At 53.8% G+C, this 18,354-nt stretch overlaps 1 protein-coding gene across 2 annotated transcripts in view; it reads right to left on the reverse strand.

Moving 5' to 3' along the window:
• Window positions 1-15,299, reverse strand: part of Lmo1 (LIM domain only 1) — a 38,862-nt gene extending 23,563 nt beyond the window's left edge. Inside the window, exons 1-2 of one of the 2 annotated variants that reach the window (XM_048359910.1) lie at window positions 15,184-15,299; window positions 10,524-10,810 (exon numbers count right to left, since the gene is read on the reverse strand). In XM_048359910.1, coding sequence (XP_048215867.1) covers window positions 10,524-10,548 — 25 coding nt within the window. In that variant the 5' untranslated portion in view covers window positions 10,549-10,810; window positions 15,184-15,299. Of the gene's footprint in view, window positions 1-10,523; window positions 11,099-15,183 lie in introns of those variants that run through there. The other variant, XM_048359911.1, reaches the window with a different exon arrangement.
• Window positions 15,300-18,354: the final 3,055 nt, after the last annotated feature.

The following is an 18,354-nucleotide window of genomic DNA, read 5'->3' on the forward strand; positions in this document are numbered from 1 at the left end:
CTTCCTGGTAATGGGAGACAGCCTGTCCTTTATGCTCTCTGGGGGACACCCAGGACACTCGTCCTGAGCTGACCTGTCATGGCAAGGCTAGTTGCTAATGTGGTCCCCAACATTTCTGTCTCTTGATATTTATACCCTTACCAGGTCCATCTGCTCCAACCTCCCCTGAGGATGGACGGGACTCAATGATTTACTCCCACAGGGGGAAACACACACAACAGTGATGGAACATCACACCTTCTACTGGGTTATAAAATGGTAGCTTCCTTCTTGTGAGCAGACACTCTCTTGATGGCTTTAAGGAAGCAAACTGCCATGCTGGAGAGGCCCATGAGGCACGGAACAGCGGGCAGGCTGCAGTCAGCAGTCAGCAGCCAGCCAGGAGTTGAGCCCCCAGTGCAACCGCCATGAAGACCTGAATCCTGACAGCAGTCAGCCCAGGGGCTCTTTCCCCAGATGGATGGCCAGAGGACACTGCAGGCCTGCAACACCTTGATTACAGTCTCTGAGAAGCTCCGAGGAGCCCGCTGAGCGGCTGTCGCTTCCTGTCCCACGGAAACGAGAAGAATAGATACGTGTTGTGTGAGGCTGCTAAATTCTGAAGCAATTTGTCAATAACTGATGCACCTCCACACATAAGAGATGTCCCTCAAGCCATCGAGGATCCCTGGGGACAGGTCCCTGGCCCCACAGCCTGGGTGTCATGAGTCTCCTCTGTGTCACAGGCCTTGCTTGGCACAGTGTTGTAAAGACAGGAACCTAGGGGACAGAGCTGTCTAGAGTAGGCTATGGAAGTGGGTGGAGCTGGCCTACTTCCCCTGAGAGCTGTATCCCTGGGTCCTTCTACAGAGCCGCCTCCCCATCCGGAATCCCAGCTGGCCGGCCGGAAGCAAAGAAAGCTTGCCAAGGACATCTGCTTCCACTCCTTCTAAGCAGCAGAGGAAGGTTCGAACCCAGTCTATCTGACCCATGTGAGTTCTGCTTGTTTCACAAACGTGAGAACCAGGAATCAGAGAGTTCGTTCTCCAGGCACTCACAGGCAGCCACCCCTAGGGTCTATCATGTGAAGTAGAAGCTTTTAAAGGAGAGGGGGACGTGGGGATGGTGCAGGATGCCAGCTGTGGTTCACCAGAGCCTAGGCCAATGCTGCTCCCACTTGTCTGGGAAGTGGGGGGAGGGGGTCTTCCTTCCTTCTCCATCACTGTGCCAGCGAGCAAAGTTGAATTATTAAAACTCCCTTCTGGAGTACCATGTGGATTTCTCTCCACCGAGACTCAGAGGAGAGGGGTGGCCAACGCCGCCACACAATATTAAAATGTCAGGAGTTTAAGGCCTACCTTGGTTGAGTCATAAGTTACCAGCACACAGTGAGGGCCGACAGAATGCCTCCCTTAAATTATTAAGCAGAAAGCGTCAGACTGTAATATTTTGCTAAACCAAAGTACAGACACAGACAAAGATGTCATTTCAATATTTGAAACCAGCAAGTTTAATTTAAAATAAGAGCAAACCAATAAGCTCAGAACATAGCGGCGTATGAGAGGAAAATTATACTGTGAGAGGGGGGAAAAAGTGGAAGGACTTAAGAAATTTATAAAAGTAATCTCCAAGTGGAAATTAGAAATCAAGGCCTAGAAACAGAATAACACAAAAGAAATATTACTGTCCACTTTCTAAATCAATATAACACTGCTCCACGCTGGAATTACCATGGTAACTCAAGTAAAAAGAATCAAGCAATTCTTATTATTTCAAAATAAAATCACAGCCTGAAGCCTGGGTTTTATTACAACCACTGATAGATCGCTGGCTTGTATTTATCTGAAATATTGCTTTTCAATCAGCTGGTTTATGAATGTTCACAGGCCTCTCACCAGCCCACTTACTGGCCCATTTTGAGGTGCGGGGCCAACCAATGGATTGATTCCCTTCTGCCTGCATTTGCATGTATGCCTGGTTTAAGTCAGCTCTGCTAACCACAGAGCCCCATCCCCTGTCAGACTGCCCGCCCGGTGCCTTTGCAGGACGGACAGACAGGGAGAAGAGGAGCGTCCTTCTAGTGTATCTCCAAGCTCGCCCTTAGAGGAATGGAGCAGGGCTGTGAAAGCACCCCTTATCCGGTTTGCCCATCCAGCAAGAAGCCTCCCAGACCAGGCCATCCTCAGCCACCAGCGTCCTTCCTAGACCCAAATCTGACAGCTGGCAAAGGTAGCTGACAGAGCACAGTAAGCACAGGATGGTGCAAATAGACCCCCTGGTGCACAGCCCAGCTTTGGCACAAGAGGGCCATGGGGGCCTAGGACCAATCATTCAAGCTCTGTGTAACACAATTTTCTCACTGGAGCTTCTTCCTCAGATTAAGTACTAAATGATCTCATGCTGAAGGGGTCCCATGTATTGATTATACAAAGGGCTTCAACCTCCACACCTCCCAACCTTCATGATCTTAGTGATACAGCTGTCACCTCCTACCTTCAAGAGTAGAATCTGTTACCCCACTCTCCACGTGCTGTGGGCCTTGTGACTGACTTTGGTTGACGGGATGGGGAAGAAGTGGCATCCCGTGCCAAATGGTGGCTTCAAGAAGCCCAGTGAGCTTCCACTGTGTCTAGATCCGACTCAGCCAGGAGAGCAGGTGAACTGACGGACCTACTGCAGGAGGAGGAGGAACGTGTGATCCTGTCACCTTAGCACCAGCTGGGCAGCCATCCTCCTTCCTGGAGATTTAGGCTGAGATCAGCCTAAATCACCTGCCCACTGATGTGCAAGCTCAATAAGTGCTTAGTGGTTGGAGCCTCTGAATTTTGAGTGGTTGGTGTTGGTGATGCAGCAATAACTGATAGAACTGCGTGGCTCAATGCCTTAGGTTTAGGATCTGGTAAAGTGAAAGCTGCTGTGTTTTTATGATCCCTAAACCTGAGAGGCTGAAGCCAAAAGGATGACACTGCAACTCAGGGAGCTATGTCAGTTCACACAGCCATGAGACTTCCTGGTATATCATGTGTGTATATGGATGGTAGATGCCAGTTACTGTCCCCACTGTAAAGATGGAAAAATAGAGGCCTGGCAGATTGTCTGAAGTTACATAGTACTGAGCTGGGGCAAGAACTCAGGTCTTCTGATCATGCTAGCAAATGGCTCCTGAAGACAGAAGGGCACTCAAGAAAGCTCAGTTGACCTCAAGGGGAAGGAGCAGGAGGGAGGATCTAGTGATAAGAGCACATTAGGCATCTGCCCCTGAAAACTGGTCCAGCCTGCTCACTCTTCACACAACCTGCCTTTAACTTGTCCCCAGTTATATTAGTTACTGTAGGCTCCACCCTTAGAACACAAAAAGCACAAAGCCAACCAGTACGAGACATGCTTATTGTTTGGTGGATGTCTCTGAGCATGACCAACAAAAGGGAAAAAGGTATGCCAGGTAAGGCAGACCACAGGAACAAAGACTTAGAAGGAAATACTGGGAATGCATGGTCCACAAGCCAGTATGGGCACATTAGACCCATATAGCTTATTGTGATGCTAGGGGAGATAGTCGGTCTCCCACAGAATGAGTGCCAGGGTGGCAGAGGTCTGGTTGTAAGGAGTACCAGGAGACAGATGGTAGGTGGGATGTAGGGATGGTGGTGGCAGAACAGAAAGAGGGAGGGCCAGAGTCCCAGCTGAATACAATCCAGTGGTGAGCGGAGAAATGCTTAACTAGCAGCTGTCCAGGAAAGAGCTGTGATTTGTAGCATTTGCCAGTTTCCTGGGTAAAAATATTCCTACCATGGCTAATTTCAAGCTGCTGATGTGATGTCACTGAACTCGGAGTTGGAAGAGATGCACGACATCAGCTCTTTTTTCTTCTTTCCTCTCTTTTTTTTTCTTTTCTTTTTAATTCTTCCTACCAGTCCTAGAGCTTGAACTCAGAGCCTGGGTATGATCCCTGAGCTTTCAGGCTCAATGCCAGGACTCTACCACTTGAGCCATGGCTCCACTTCTGGCTTTTTGGTGGTTCATTGGAGATAAGAGTCACAGGCTTCCCTGTCTGGGCTGGCTTCAAGGCATGATCCTCAGGTCTCTGAGTAGGTAGGATGACAGACGTGAGCCACCAGCGCCTGGTACAACATTTGCTCCTGCAAGAGGCACCGTCAACTGCATGGTACAGTCCTGAATATGGACCTGACAGGAAGCCTCAGTCTAGCAGGAGCATGAGGAGCTAGGCCTGGAGTGGGAGGGTTCCTGCAAGCCTCAGTGTCCTTCAAATCCATGTGGGCCAGAGAGCTTGGCAGGCAGGATGGGCTACACACTACATGCACACCTAGAGCTTCTCTAGTTCACAAGACCCAGGACAGACAGGTTCTGGACATGAGGACAGAACCACATCCCCTGGGCTATCAATAGGCCAGCCAAGACCATGACTGAGACAACCAGATATGTCATCCCAGTCTATAGCTGTTGTTCCCGCTCATTAGAGTTTTCTAGAGCCCAGCTTCATTATGCTTTGGGGGCCAGGGCAAAAAAGCATCTGAAGCTCTGAGATCCAGCTCTCCACATAAAACTGGGCAACTCTCTTATCCTCTGAGTCTTAACCTTCCCACAATAAAAGCGGAGGGATTGCAAAGACTGATCTTGGAGGTCTTTCCCATGATGCTCCCCACCTTGGGGATATGGACAATGGTGAGAAGTAAAACCCATCAGCCTGTCAGCCTCTCCAAGGGCAAAGAATGAACTGGAACAGGAAGTGCAAAGGCCCAGGGCTCATCAGTGAACAAAGTACTGAACTGGACCTAGTATTATTTGAGAGCACACAGAAACAGTGCACAGAACAATGTTGCTCACACAGCGATACTATGATACTTCTTGTGTGAAGAATCTCATTTAATCCTAGTAATAACCTAGTTAGAGGATCTCACTGTAGGTTGTTTTTTTTTTTTAAGATAGGGTTTTGATATGTAAACCAGGCTGGCCTTGAACTTGAAGTCCTCCTGCCTTAGACTCCTGAGTGCCAGGAGTACAGGCATGTATCACCACTGCCCTTGTGGATGGAGTCTTCACTCACTTTTGCCTAGTCTGATCTTGAGCCATGGGCCTCCTGTGTCCATCTATCTCCCTAGCAGCTGGTGTCATTGGCATGCGCTACCACACTCAGCCCCTTTTTAATCTTAATGTCCCTGATCAGGGCTTTCTGGGAGGTCACTAGAGACGGATACAAACAGCAGCTCTGGCCTCCCTGCTTCAAGGAGAGGCTCTGTCCCGTGTGAGGCACAGCTCTGGTAACAAACTCCTAACTCCCTGGGTCTACACCTGCTGGGGACCCCAACATGGCACTCAGGGGCTCAGTATCCCCTAACTATACCCTCATAGCTCTGTGTATTTGTTCAGAGATGGCCCGAGCCATCCAATCATAGCCATTTCCAAACTCAGGCAACCTGGAGCTGGCAGCACAACTGGGCCACAGCTGAGCCTCATGACTCCTTCAGCCGTGGCCACAGAGGATCGGCTACCAAACATGCTCTCACTGGCAATCTGTTCCAAGGGTGAGAAGCTGAAGTAATCCCCTTGTAGATCCTGATGACAAATGGAGCATGATGACAGGTTCCTTAACTAGAGGAAAGTGGGACGGGACTGTTCCCTGGTCAGACTTGGGGACAACGGGTGGGCAAGGAATCAATTCCCTGGAGGAAGAGGGACAGGCCCAGGTCTAGGAAAATGCATATTTCCACGTGCTAAAAGCATCTTTGTGGGACGTGTTCCGAGGGAGATGGCAAGGTAGAAAGGCAGTTCTCGCAGCCACAGAGGGTAAGCGAGTGGCCACACCAGCACCGAGCCCCGGCACGCAAAGGGTGAAGCTTTTAGGCAAGCAGCGGCCAGTGATCTCAGCTTTCCCCAGTCCTAATGCTCCTGAAAGGCTCTCTCCCGCTCCCTGTAATTGGGCATCAGTAGTTAATGCAGTATTGACTGCATTACACGCTCCCGTGCCTCCCCTCGCTAATGCCAATTGCATCACCTTGTACAGTCACCGGCTTGCTTAGCCAATAGCCGTTAAAAGCAATCCAAATCATGAATCATATGGGAAACTTTTAGCAAGACACCACCATCCAAGGAGACAATTTACAGTTGAGTTAATCTGGGTACATTAGCGAGACATGGATTCTGGACGACAGACCAATTTATGTTGTTTCCTTGTCCGTCCCCCCCCCCCCCACACCCACACACTTAGTGCTCTGTGTGGGCAAATGAATGGAAGAGCAGGGAATTGAGAGAAACACCTGCCTCTTTACCCAAGGCTCCAAGAGAGGCCGGGAGGGAGCCCCATCTTTACAGACTCTGCCTGGCTGAGTTTGGGCAGGAAGGAGACGTGGTTGTCCTTCTGCTCAAGATTTGTGTCGCCTCATTTCTAACAGTGAGGAGGCGCTGCTGCTGGGGTGGGATAGGGTGAATGCAGGAGGAGACAGCCCCCCCGATAGACACTGGGTAAGTTCCAGGTCTGGCCCCCCACCCTGCCATCCTTACAAGGACTTTTTACTAGTTCTCAGCAGGCAGCAGTGCCCACTGGGCTCTGCCTCCTTGTTTCTGGCATGGCACAACATCAGGACCCAGCTCCCTGCTTCCATCTCCAGGGCAGGGGAGCTCCAGGGACATAATCTGCCAGAAGGGCCCCACCCACCCCCAGGACTCTGTGTTCTGGAGGATGATGGGATGGCCCAGAGGTCCTACCAGTGCAGGAGCAAGGGCTGACCAGGACTTGCACAGAACCAAACAAACCCATTCAGCTCCTAGTGGTCATTAACAATTGAAGACTTCACTGTCCGGCCCTCCTCAGCCCAGTTCTACTCTCCTTAAGCTTTTTTTTTTTAACTTATTAAAATGCCCTATGAATTATGTCTGGTGTTTAGTGCCACAATCTGCCCACTGCTTCCTGTGGTCACCCCAGCCATCCCACTGGGCCTTTAGAGAGAGATGGTTTATACCCAGAGCACCCCTGTCCCCAGCATGTGCCTGGGACCTTGTCAGCAGCCTCAGCCCCTCAGCTGGGTGCCCTCAGCACTTGCTGATCTGTCTGTCTCCACTCAGGGGCCTCTTCTTCAACCGCCTCATTTGACATGCAGGGTTCAGGTAGTAGCCTCCTATGCTCCCCTGGGACTTCAAGCCTCCACCAGCCACCCCGAAGCTTGCAGGTGCCAGGAGAAGGGCCGTTTCTCCGGGAAAGTTGGAGCTCAGCTCCCTTTCGCTGACAGGCAGACCCAGCAGCATTTAGAACGCCCGGACCCTGAGTTCCAGTAAAGTGAAGATGGCTAGGCCAAGAACAAGCGTCCAAATGAAAGCAATTAATCTTAAAACCCGAAGTTTAACCATTTGCAAAACAGATCTTTCTGTCTCTGTGGTGACCCTTCACTGCTCGACCTAATGGATTACTTTATTAATAATGCACTGTGCTTAAAAGCAAGAAAAGAAAAAAAATTCTGACGATTCAATACTTCAGAAAGTCTCTTAAACCCGTTGCTACGGCAAAACGATTGATATTTTATTATCTTTCAGAAGTGCAACATGAAAGCCCTGCAGCCCAGCCGAGCCCAGCCGAGCGGGAGCTTTTGGTCCTCGGCAGCTGGCAGACCTGACTTCAACCAAGGCCCCAGCCTCTCCTGACAAGATGCTGTCAGGTGAAGAAAGGGTATTGGGGGTGGCTAATAGGAGCCCTGAGTCCCTGTTACAGCCAGACAAAGGGTGCTGAGTGAATCCTGAAGGACATGTCCCTTAGGACCTCAGAGGCTGAGGCTGCCACCCAACTCAGATGGCCACCTGCTAAGAGGACACAGCACACAGGAAGTTGGATAATGTGTGTGGAGGGAGTATGTGCAGGTGAATACATCACAGCCTTTCTCCATCTCCCAATCAAAGTGGCATCTTCAAGGTTTCCTGTAACTGAGGGAGTCCAGATTCTTAATAAGAAGCAAGGCATAGATTTTTTTTTTTTTTTTTGGCAGAAAGGTTGCTTTTGAAGGACAGCTCTAGGCTGGACAAGACAAGAATGGCCGCCCTGAACCCAAGCAACTGTCACTGCTCAGTGGTGTCAAAAATTGGTGCTATATTGTTTAGACTGAACCTGTGGAGGGGAGGGGAGGGGAGGGGCCATCTTGAATTCTCTGCAGTTCTGATAGGAACAAGAGGATACATGCATTCCAGGAGGGCTGAGGTGCACTGCAGTGTGGACTTATGTGCACTATCACAGAGCCCAAGGAACTTTGGGATACTCAGACAGAGATCTAGATCCAGACCCTGAAGGAAGATAGGGGTACCATATCTCCAGAAAGACACCCATCTCCCTGAGGGCTCCCACATACAGAACTCAGGGCATCTCATTCCTGGCCTAGGCCCAGGGAGCCAAGTGTAACCGATAACCTTAGGGAAGGATGCACACTGATTTTTTTACATGATCTACACAATGAAAGGTGTCCACCACCCAAGACATCAGAGGAGGACCTTACACACTTGACTTCTGAAGGCTCTTCATTCTTATAGAGAAGGGAAGCGAAGTCCAGAGATGAGCATGGCTAGCCGGAGGTGATGCAGACTGTTAGAAATTAAAGAAACCAAAGCCAGGCACCAATGGCCCACGCCTGTCATCCTAGCTACTCATGAGACTGAGATCTGAGGATCATGGTTTGAAGCCAGCCTGAGTAGATAAATCTTAGAGACTCTTATCTCCAATTAATCACCAAAAAGCTGGGTGTGGTGCTGTGGCTCAAGTGGTAGAACACCAGCCATAAGTGAAAAAGCTAAAGGACAGCACCCAGGCCCTGAGTTCAAACTCCAGGAATAGTACACACACACACATAAAAAAAATTGTTTTCAGAAGCTAAGTCAAGTCCTCTTCCCTCCCTGTTTGGCCTCACCCCCGACTTCTTCTTCTCCTTTTTATTCTCAAAAAAAAAAAAAAAAAAAAGTCACTAACCCAGTTCTTTGATGACCCACTCTGGGCTCCAGAGAAAGGTCCTTGAATAGAGAAGAACATCTTGAACATAGATGTCTCATCCCAGCCGGCCCAGATATGTTTACTTCTCTTTCTTCCTCTCTTCTGATACCTGGGCCAGGAGCTGACCATGATGGGCTAACCTCAGGTCTCCTTTACATGCCGCCCTGCTGGTGCTTCAGAAGGAAGGAATAAGTAGGCTGAGACATGGCACAGCCAAGTGAACCCTGTATGACCTTGAGCAAGTCACTTAACCAGTGACCATATCAATAACACCAGGGCTCTGCAGGCAGAAGGCACCCATGTAGGGAAAGACAGCCACCGTGGTTAGCCTGGGGCAAACTAGATGACTCTCAGGGAGCACACCCTGCCAGATCAGCCTCAGAGAAAGATGCCAGCAGCAGCGTGGCTGCCGGCACTCACACCCAAGCCCTTCCTACAGCACCCACAGACCGCGCGAGCCTCCCCTACATGTACCAGAAGCCCAGCACTGCTAGAGAACCTTCCAGTCTAGACTCTGGGGGTTCTCTCTTAAGTCACAGGACACACACTATATTTTATCCCCAAGGGGATGCGGATCCCCACCTTGTAGGTCACTTGCTGCAAGACTGTCCCAAGCCAGGAAGACTTTGGGGTCTCTGGGGCCACCTGCTAGTAGCTCCCCGCGGCCATGGATAGGTTCCTGTATTCCGACCACTCGCCACCCGGTTCTGTGGTCTTCTAGGGGTGCACCCGAAGATCTCTTAACTACAGAAGGCCCACGCCACTCTCTCCAGGGACCCCCTCCTGCCTGGGGGTGCTGCTAGTTGGTGATGGGACACTTTCTTCTGTTGGGGCCAAACTCCCGCCTCCGCGCCCTGGGAGACACAGTGGTAGTGGGCCAGCACGGGAGGTGCGGCTCTCACCCAGTCACACTCGTGAGCAGCTGTTCCCCCGGCCGGCCCAGACGGCCTTCCCTCCTCCTGCGGGGCCATCCCGGCTTCCCACGGGCCCCCCAAGGCTCCCGGAGCCCGGATTTCCCCCCTTCCAAAGCCGAACGCCGCTGATTTGCTGCGGCGCTCGGCGGCGCTCGGGTTACGCGCGGCCGGCTGGAGGGTGACGGCTGCGGGGAGAAGGAGCCGCCGCAGAGACCAACCACGGCTCCACGCCAGGCGCCACGGCGCGGGATCGCAGGGCAGCCCGGAGCCTCCACGCGGCCCCGCGGCGCAGCTCACGCCTCCCCGCCCCCGGCCCCCCCCCCCCTCCCCAGCCCCGCGCGCACCGCTCCCCGGGCCCCCTCCCCCCGGGGGCGCGCGCGCGCGCGGCCCGGGAGAGCGCGATCCACCACCAGCCCACCCAGCCGGTTCCTCCCCGGGGCCCCACGGGCAAGGCCCCCAACCCCCCACCCCCCCCAGCCCCGGCGGCTCAGCCGGCCACCGGACACAGCCCCGCGCGCGCGCGTGCGCCCCCCCACCCCCCACCCCGCGTGCGTTCCCGCGCGCCGCGGCGGGTGGCGAGGGCATGGGGGGGAGGGGGCGCCGCCGGGATCCCCACACCCCACCCCACCCCACCCCGGCCCGCCACCTACCGTCCTCCTTGTCCAGCACCATCATCTCGGGCGCTCCGTGTCCAGCCGCAGCTCTCGGCTCGGCCCGGGCAGAGGGGAAAAGGCGCCGACTCCCGGGCGCGCTTCGGCGGGGCGGGCGGGCGGGCGGGCGGCCGGTCCTCGGGCGGCGAGCGGGCTCTAATTACCCGCTTGTCCGGCTCTTAACCTAGATTGCACTCAGCTAGAATTACATTCAGGAGTGAAGCACTTCGCAGATACAAAAACAGTCTCACCTACTTTTGTGCCTCAGAATTGCAAGGAACTACGAACTGCAATTTAGAGAGAAGGGAGAGGGAGAGAGAAGGGGGAAGAGAGAGGATCAGAGCCGTTCCTTTGATTCTCACCTTCTAAATGGCTCAATTTGCCCAGTATAATCTGTCTTAATGTAATTGCATTTGATAGCTCATAACCCTGGCTCTGGCAACGACACAGCTTTCAGCCTCATAAAGTGTTTTCCCCTCGGATTTAATCTGAATCTCAATCTAAAATTATATTCAAAGAGATCGGGGAGGGGGGGATCTCGGCGGCCGTCTCCCGCTGCCTTCCTCCCTCCGTGTCTGAGGTTTTTCACTCCTGCTACTGAATAAATGCACGCATTTCCCGAGGCCCCCCTCCCTCCCGGGTTAATGGGGAGTGGAGACGCGCCGCTGGTCGGCTCCGCAGCGCCACCTGGAGGCCGCGCAGCCCCAGTGCAGCTCGCGACTCCCATTCCCGTCCCAGGACCAGGATCAAGGGTCCCAGGCCTCTGGATGCTGGCTCTCTCTCTCTCTCTCTTTTTCTGGGATGTAGGATCCCTTACGCCCAGCCCTTCATCCTTGATTTTTCTCAGATCTCGCACCCCCCGCCTACAAGCTTGGCCTGGGGGTTTCTGGTGCATTCCAGGATTGTTTAGCCAAAGTTAACCCTCTGTGGAACACAAAAACCTCCCACAGTGAGTCTTAGGGCACTATACCCCTGACCCCCAACAGAAGGTTCCTGGCAAGAACACCTAGATTTCATGGAAATGGGGGGAGGGAGCGCGGTCTCGGTTTCTCTCTAAGCAAGCGCAGCGTGGCATTGAAGGCTTTTCTTCCACAAATATTTACTGAGCACATATTAAGTACCAAGTACTATACTGATGGGGATACAGCTGAGCACAAAATAAAGATTCTGTTGTGGAACTGATCATTCTTGTTCCGGAGCTCATAAGGCAGGAAGGGAGACAGGGTCCATCTTCTTTCCTATGGGGCCCTGCTTCTTCCCCAGTGCTCTTAAGTTTGGCTCCAGGAAGTCCCAAGTGTTTTTCTTTCCCCCTAGACCGTAGAGAACTTCAAGGTGGAGTGGAAATAATGATTGTTCTCCAGCCCAAGGCAGGCTCCAAATGGATATGTCATGATCCTGGTCCTGGCAGTTGCCTTTTGAGGTCAAGACCCAGGGAAGAAGGAAATGGAGGTCCTGGAAGGGTTACCACATATGATTCTATCCTTTCACTGCCAATTAATAAACATCAAACCCTTTTCCTCTGGGGGCCTCAGTTTCCCTATTTGTGAAGTAGGAAGCCTATTCTTCCAGTCTCTGAGGTTGCTATGGGGATGGGATAAGATAAGGCATTAAGACTGTGCTTTGTCAACTGTGGTGCTCTGGACAAAGGGGAATGGGAGTTCTCTGGTACAAAGAAGGCCTGGAGGTGAGGTCTTGCCCCTTATATCCTAGGAGGTTCCACTTCTTGACAGGGGCGGAGAAGAGGGGGCTGCAGCCCATCTTCCTCTCTCCAAAGTCTGGCTTTGAGGAAATACAACTGAAGCTGCTTCTAATGAGATGCCTCATCCACTGCTCAGAGGGTTTCGCTTTCCCCTTCATCTTGAATACTTAATCCTAATAGTCCTTGAGTATATTTGATGTTAAATATATCATTTTGCTCGCACTCACCATCCCTTAGGACTGCAAGCTTGATCTCCCCCCTGCCACAGCAGCCAGAGTTCTACCCTCAAGGCCGGAGGGAGGCTTTCGCATTGCTGCCACCCACACATTCAATGCCAGCCCCCATATTGGCCTGTGCTGGGGCCCAGTCAGTGTAGCAAGCGTGTGGCTTGGCAAGGACAGCTTCTTGCTGCAGAAGCCTCTCTGCTACTTGACCTATTTGTTCCATAAGGGGCTGCAAACTCCCTGACACCCAAGGGCCACTGCTCACACGCAGGGCCCAAGGATCAAGATAGGACCCACTTTCCTACTCTCTTGTCCAGGTATTGTGTACGGACTTCTTTGTCCTAGCACTAATTCACTCCAGTCTCCAACATACCCAATTATTAGCAGCCACAAGGCTGTGGCATGCTTTTGGAGAGTTGGAACTTCTGTGCCCCAAGCCGGGGATGCTAAGCAATGGATGGCAGAAGTAGGTAGGGCATGTCAGTAGGGGCTTGGTACTTATTCTGTGTGAGGGTTGCCATGCCCATAGTGGGCTCTCTCTGCACCCCAGCTGTGAGCACGGAGCTCCCAAGCTGATCTAGAAGGAGGTCTGCACAGCTGCCCAGCCAGCTAGACTCCAAGGGCTTGAGTGCTCAGCTAGGAGGGGTTGTCAGAGCCAGATATGAGCCTCCTCCCCAGCGCTTAGGCAAGTCCCATCCCCATGCTCACCCCTACCCAGGCCCTGCTCAGGCCACGCCCACCCACTGCCTGGGAGTGGAATCCTCAGATCCCCGGAGGCAGAAGAGGCTCTTTTCACTCAACACATTCCACAAATGCAGAGCCTGTCCTCTCACTTCAACATGCCAAGAGTGCTCCAAAATGCCCTTGAAATGCCTCTGGGGATGGCAGGGTGACACCAGTTGATCAGTCCCCCAAATTACTTGGAAGAGGAAGAGGGTACTATTAGCAGCCTCACAAATTTCTAGGCAGGTCCCCAGCAGCTTGTCCTTGAGCTTGGCAGAAAGGTCCAGAGAAAGGGTTTCTGCATTTGTGGGTGGGAGTGGAAGAAAGAAGGACCCCAGTGCCTGTGGGCCCAGAATACAAGATATTCCAGAACTCTTCATTGGAGGCTGTTGGATGTGCCTCAGTCCGAGGACCCTGCTCACAGCACAAGGAAGCCATCCCCAAGATAAGGTATCCGGCTGGCCTCACAGGTGATGTCTGGAGACAGAATCAAGATGCCAAGTGTCCCTTCCCTGAGGCCATTAAAAGCTTACAGGTGACAATGGACCCACAGTCTTTGATCTTTGCAGTGGGATCAGATACCTTGCTGGCCAAGTTCACACGCCCTGCCCCCTCCATACACAAACACAATACACAGAAAGCAGCACCACACAGGAATCTGCAGCCAGTTAGGGTGGAGCAGGTGCTCAGTTGCCAAACTCCCTCTAGGTTTCTGGAGTGCAGAGTCCTCAGAAGCTGCCAGTGCACACGGTTAGGCCTTGTTGTGTGAGGCCTAAATCAAATCTGCATCCCAGTAAACAAGTCTAGCGTACTCCTTGATGAAGGTCAAGGCACCCCTGATCCAAGACAACTGTTGAATGTAGACTGACCTCACCATCCAGGGCTGCCTTGGGACTGAGAAGTTCCCTATGCCGCTGGACTTTCAGTGTCCAGTAACCAGGACAGTCCATGTAAGGAAACTGAGTCATGAGGGTATCCGAATAAGGAAAAGGCAGAAAGCGAACTCAACCACCCAACAGACTTTTATTTGGGGTAAAAGCCTGAGATGGACGGCCAGTCTTGTTCCCTAACAGTTAGGAAAGAGATAATAGGGTGGACTAAGGGACGAATGGTACCACAGAAGAAGGCCTGGCAGCTAGGTCCTTTCCACAACAGCAAGTCTCCCAGCCTCTTGTCCACCAGGTACGCTCGGCCCAGCCCCCACCCCAGGCCAGCCAGAACTGAGTTTCCCACCCACCCCCCTCCAGCAATGGAAATGATCCAGTGGGGGAATCTTGATTTTGTGAGGCCCGAAGCTCACTGCAGTTTAGGGGTGGTGGCTCTTTAAGAAAAGGGAGATGAGATTATTAATACAAATTGACCACTAGGGACCTCTCCAGGAAGGACCTTGAGAACCTCAAACTTCACAGGCTTCAAGGGAAATTGCCTCTGGCTGACCCGGTATTTTGACCTATTGTATGGTCTACCCACTACACCAGTGAGCAGGGCACCACGCAGCGCAGGCGTGTCTCCTCCCCAGCCCTGCAAGGGCAGAGCCCCACAGCCCGAGGGGCCCCAAGGATCACAGCAAGTTCTCCCGGCCGTCCCCTGAGGGACCCCCCTTCCACAGCAGGGTGCAGGAGGTGGGGGGCGGGGGCGGCAGGCACACCGAGGGGCCCAGAGACTGGATGCCAATGGGTAATCCCAGGAAGCCCCCAGCACAGCACGGGGCGCAGAGACGCGCCAGGGCGCCTGCAAAGCCGCAAGAGCCAGAAAGAAAGTTCCCGGCCCGAGCGTGCGGGTGCGGGGCTGGCGGGCCCCAGGGTGCGGGTGAGACTCCCTCCGCCGGGAGGGAGGTTCGCCAGGGCCCGAGCCGGGCACCCACGACCCCGACCCACAACAGCAGCGCAGCGCGCGGCCGGGGCGCCGAGCTTCCGGGCAGCGGCGGGGACGGGCGCCGGGGGCGCTGCCGCGGGGCGGCGAGCGGGGTGGGCAGAGCCCCGGGACCTGGGCACCGCGCGGGCCGGGCACCTACCGTCCTCCTGATCCAACACCATGGTCCCCCCCCCGGAGGTCCCTGCGGGACGCGGGCTGAGAGGATGCCGAGGGGTGCGGGGCTGTAGCTCCCTCCCGCGGCCGGCCGCTCAGGCTGCTCCCGCCGGCCCCGCGTGGGCTCCGAGCCGACGGAAGCGGACGGACCGGCGGCCGCCTGGAGCGCGGCCCCGCGGGCAGCAGCCCGGGCGCGGGGAGCGAGGCCGCGGGGCGGGCGCCGGGCGCCGGGAAGGGGCGGTGCCGCCGGCGGGGCTGGGACCCGGGAGCCTCGGGAGCCTCGGGAGCCTGGGGAGCAGCCGCTGCCCCGGGCCGGAGCCGCACCGCAGCCGCAGCCGCCGGAGCCGCAGGCGCCCGCAGCCGCAGCACCGGTTCTCCCCCAGCCGGCCGGCCGCACTGGCTTCAGCAGAGTGCAGCCAGCGTTTCCCAGGGCCCCTCCGATTCCCCTGTTAATTAAATCAATTCATTATGCTCAGATCTGATTAGCGGCCCTTCCCCCCCCCCTTTGAATCAATTATTCAATACACAAACATAATTGCTTGGGCCAGAGGTGCCCGCCATTAGCTTATTTAACTCCAAGGACACTAATTACCCGCAGGGCACGGGAACTTTTCTCATTAATTCTGACAAAACACAAAAGCACAGCCAGAGTGTGTGCGTGTGAGGGACTGTGTGTGTGCGTGCGCTGCGGGCGCGTGTGTGCGTGTGTGTGTGTGCATGTGTGCGTGTGCGCCTGCATGCCACAGTGAGGGGGTGGGAGCACCGTGTGAACTTAAGACAGGAGGCCAGGGCTGGCCTGTGCGCGATCGCGGGTGGGAGTGGGCGGTCTGCAGCCAGGCACGGCTCTGCCGGGCCTTGGGGGCTTGTTCCCGCGTGGTGTGAGGACGGACCCGTTAGCGCAGCGGGCCGGGAGTGGCCCCGGGGCCTGTGCACCCAGCTCAGGGATGTGCACGAGGTGCCGTCCGTGTGCGCGGCCTTTGCGAATGTGACTCCGGATGCGGTCACAGGCAGACCATTCTTCCTTCTTGCATTACTGCCCAGCCGTGGCGCTGCACATAGAGACCCACGGAAGAAGGCACAGACTGGAGAAGAGGAACAGGGAAGATGGAGAGGCGGCAGGTGAGGCTGGGCCCAGCCTGAGCTATGGTGCCCTCCAGTCACCTGCTCCAGCGCTTGGCTGAGCTTTGGTTCAACTCCCCACTTGCTCCCTCTCGCTGCCCCATCCTAAACCCTGAGTACCCACTCCCTTCCTCACCACCCCTCTCAATACTGCTCCCAGACTCCACTTTCCTCTCAAAGGCCCCCCTCCCTTTTCCACATATGTTTGACACCCAGGCACCCCCCCACCTCCACCCACCCCATGCCTAGCCTAGTTTTCGCCTGTGACTCAAGGCTGTACAGAGGGTGTGCCTATGGTTGACCAACTTCTCCACATTTTACCTCCCAGGAAATCTCTATTTAGAGAGCTGGAGAGAGAGCCCATAGAGGCTGGGACACAGAGGGTAATTGATTCCCCCAAATTAGGTTTCTGCTTTCTAAAGACCTGTATTGTTCCTGTTCTCAATGTGCACAGAGGTATTGAAGATTTCCTTTTTGTTTCCTCGGGCAATGAATGAGCTTAATCCATTTGGCTTTATAAATCAGGAAACTAATATTCGTTCCTTCCATCGTGGCTTTTTAAAAAAAAAATTTAATTGGTTGGGGAGGCACAGTTAGTCCCCCTTATGCTGTCCCCGAGCCCCCACTTATCAAAACACATTCTGATTGAGAGGCGGGGGTGCTGGTGATCTTGCACATGGACCCTCAGAGGACCTGGGAAAGTTTGTGAAATGATTGCACGAATTGTGCTCAATTTAGGGAAGAGATGGGCAGTGTTCTTAGTGGCCCACTAACAGAGCCACCAAACACGCTGTTTCCTCCTGGGGTTTGGCAAGTCCTCCTCCTTTACCATCCTGCCCAGCCACTCGTCATCTTCCTGGTGCTAAGATCTACCCTGCTTTATTAGTAAGATAAAGCCAGAAGCACTTATCTGACTACTTGAGGCTCCCTGTGCTCTGGGGATGCCTCCGCTACCACAGCTAGCCCTTGCTTCAGCTCAGCCGATGGCTTGGCTTCTGTCTACTTTGGCCCCTGCCGCTGTGGAAAGCTATGCTGTAATGAACACACCTGCAGCCTCTGGCTCCAGTGACTTCTCACACCTCTCTCCCTAGAGAGCCCCTCCTTGCTTTCTCAGTCCTTCCTCTAAGGGAACAGCCTCTTCTTCTGTGTCCCTCCAAGGGGCCATCTGCAGGAAGGCTGAGGTTTCTCAGTGACGTGTACATTATCCCACGGAGGCCTGAGGGGTACGGTCAGCCTGAGGAGCAGGGTTTCAGGTCGCCCTTGCGGGGGCCGGGGGGACACATGGGATCTAAAGAGTCTATTTTGTCTTCCTGGTGGAAATAGGAGCTGAGGACAGGGGCATTGCTTATCTAAGCTTTAGATTAAAAAAAAAAAAAAAAAAAAAAGGAAAGGCTCAAAAAAGTGAGACCTCTGACCCCCTAGGATTTCAGAGAGATGGCCTGGGAACAAAGCCCAGCATCTTGCTTCCTCAGCAGGCTCAATATCCGAATCCCCAAGATGTTTCTGTTTCGTTCTTGATATAGCTAGGCAAGGCCAATGCCTAGAGTGGGTTTAGCTGGCTCCTATACTAGGTTGTCTATTCAAGGGAGCTAGGGAGAGCTGAAATTCTGCCTTTTCTCCATGTTTTCAAGCCATGTGTCTGGCATAGGCTGCATCCACTCAGGGAGAGCACCTTTTGCTCATTTACATGAAAGCACCATATGGCCTAGCATGGCTCTGCAACAGAACATCTCCGCTTGGCCAGAGTTCACACTCAGAAGAGTCAGCCTGAGGTGTGAGTCCCCAGCCGCTGACTCACCCTGGTTACTGGTAAGTGTCTGGGTGAGCACTTAAGAAACCAACCTCTTGCCCGGTGCTGGTAGCTCAGACCTGTAATCCTAGCTACCCAGGAAGCTGAGATCTGAGGATCATGATTTGAAGCAAGCCAGGAGGAGGAAAGTCTGTGAGACTCTTATCTCCAGTTAACCACTCAAGTGGTAAGAGTGCCAGCCTTGAGTGAAAAAGCTAAGGGACAGTGCCCAGGTCCAGAGTTCAAACC

This window comes from Perognathus longimembris, chromosome 13 (genome assembly GCF_023159225.1).
Source record: "Perognathus longimembris pacificus isolate PPM17 chromosome 13, ASM2315922v1, whole genome shotgun sequence".
Classification (NCBI taxonomy): Eukaryota; Metazoa; Chordata; class Mammalia; order Rodentia; family Heteromyidae; genus Perognathus; species Perognathus longimembris.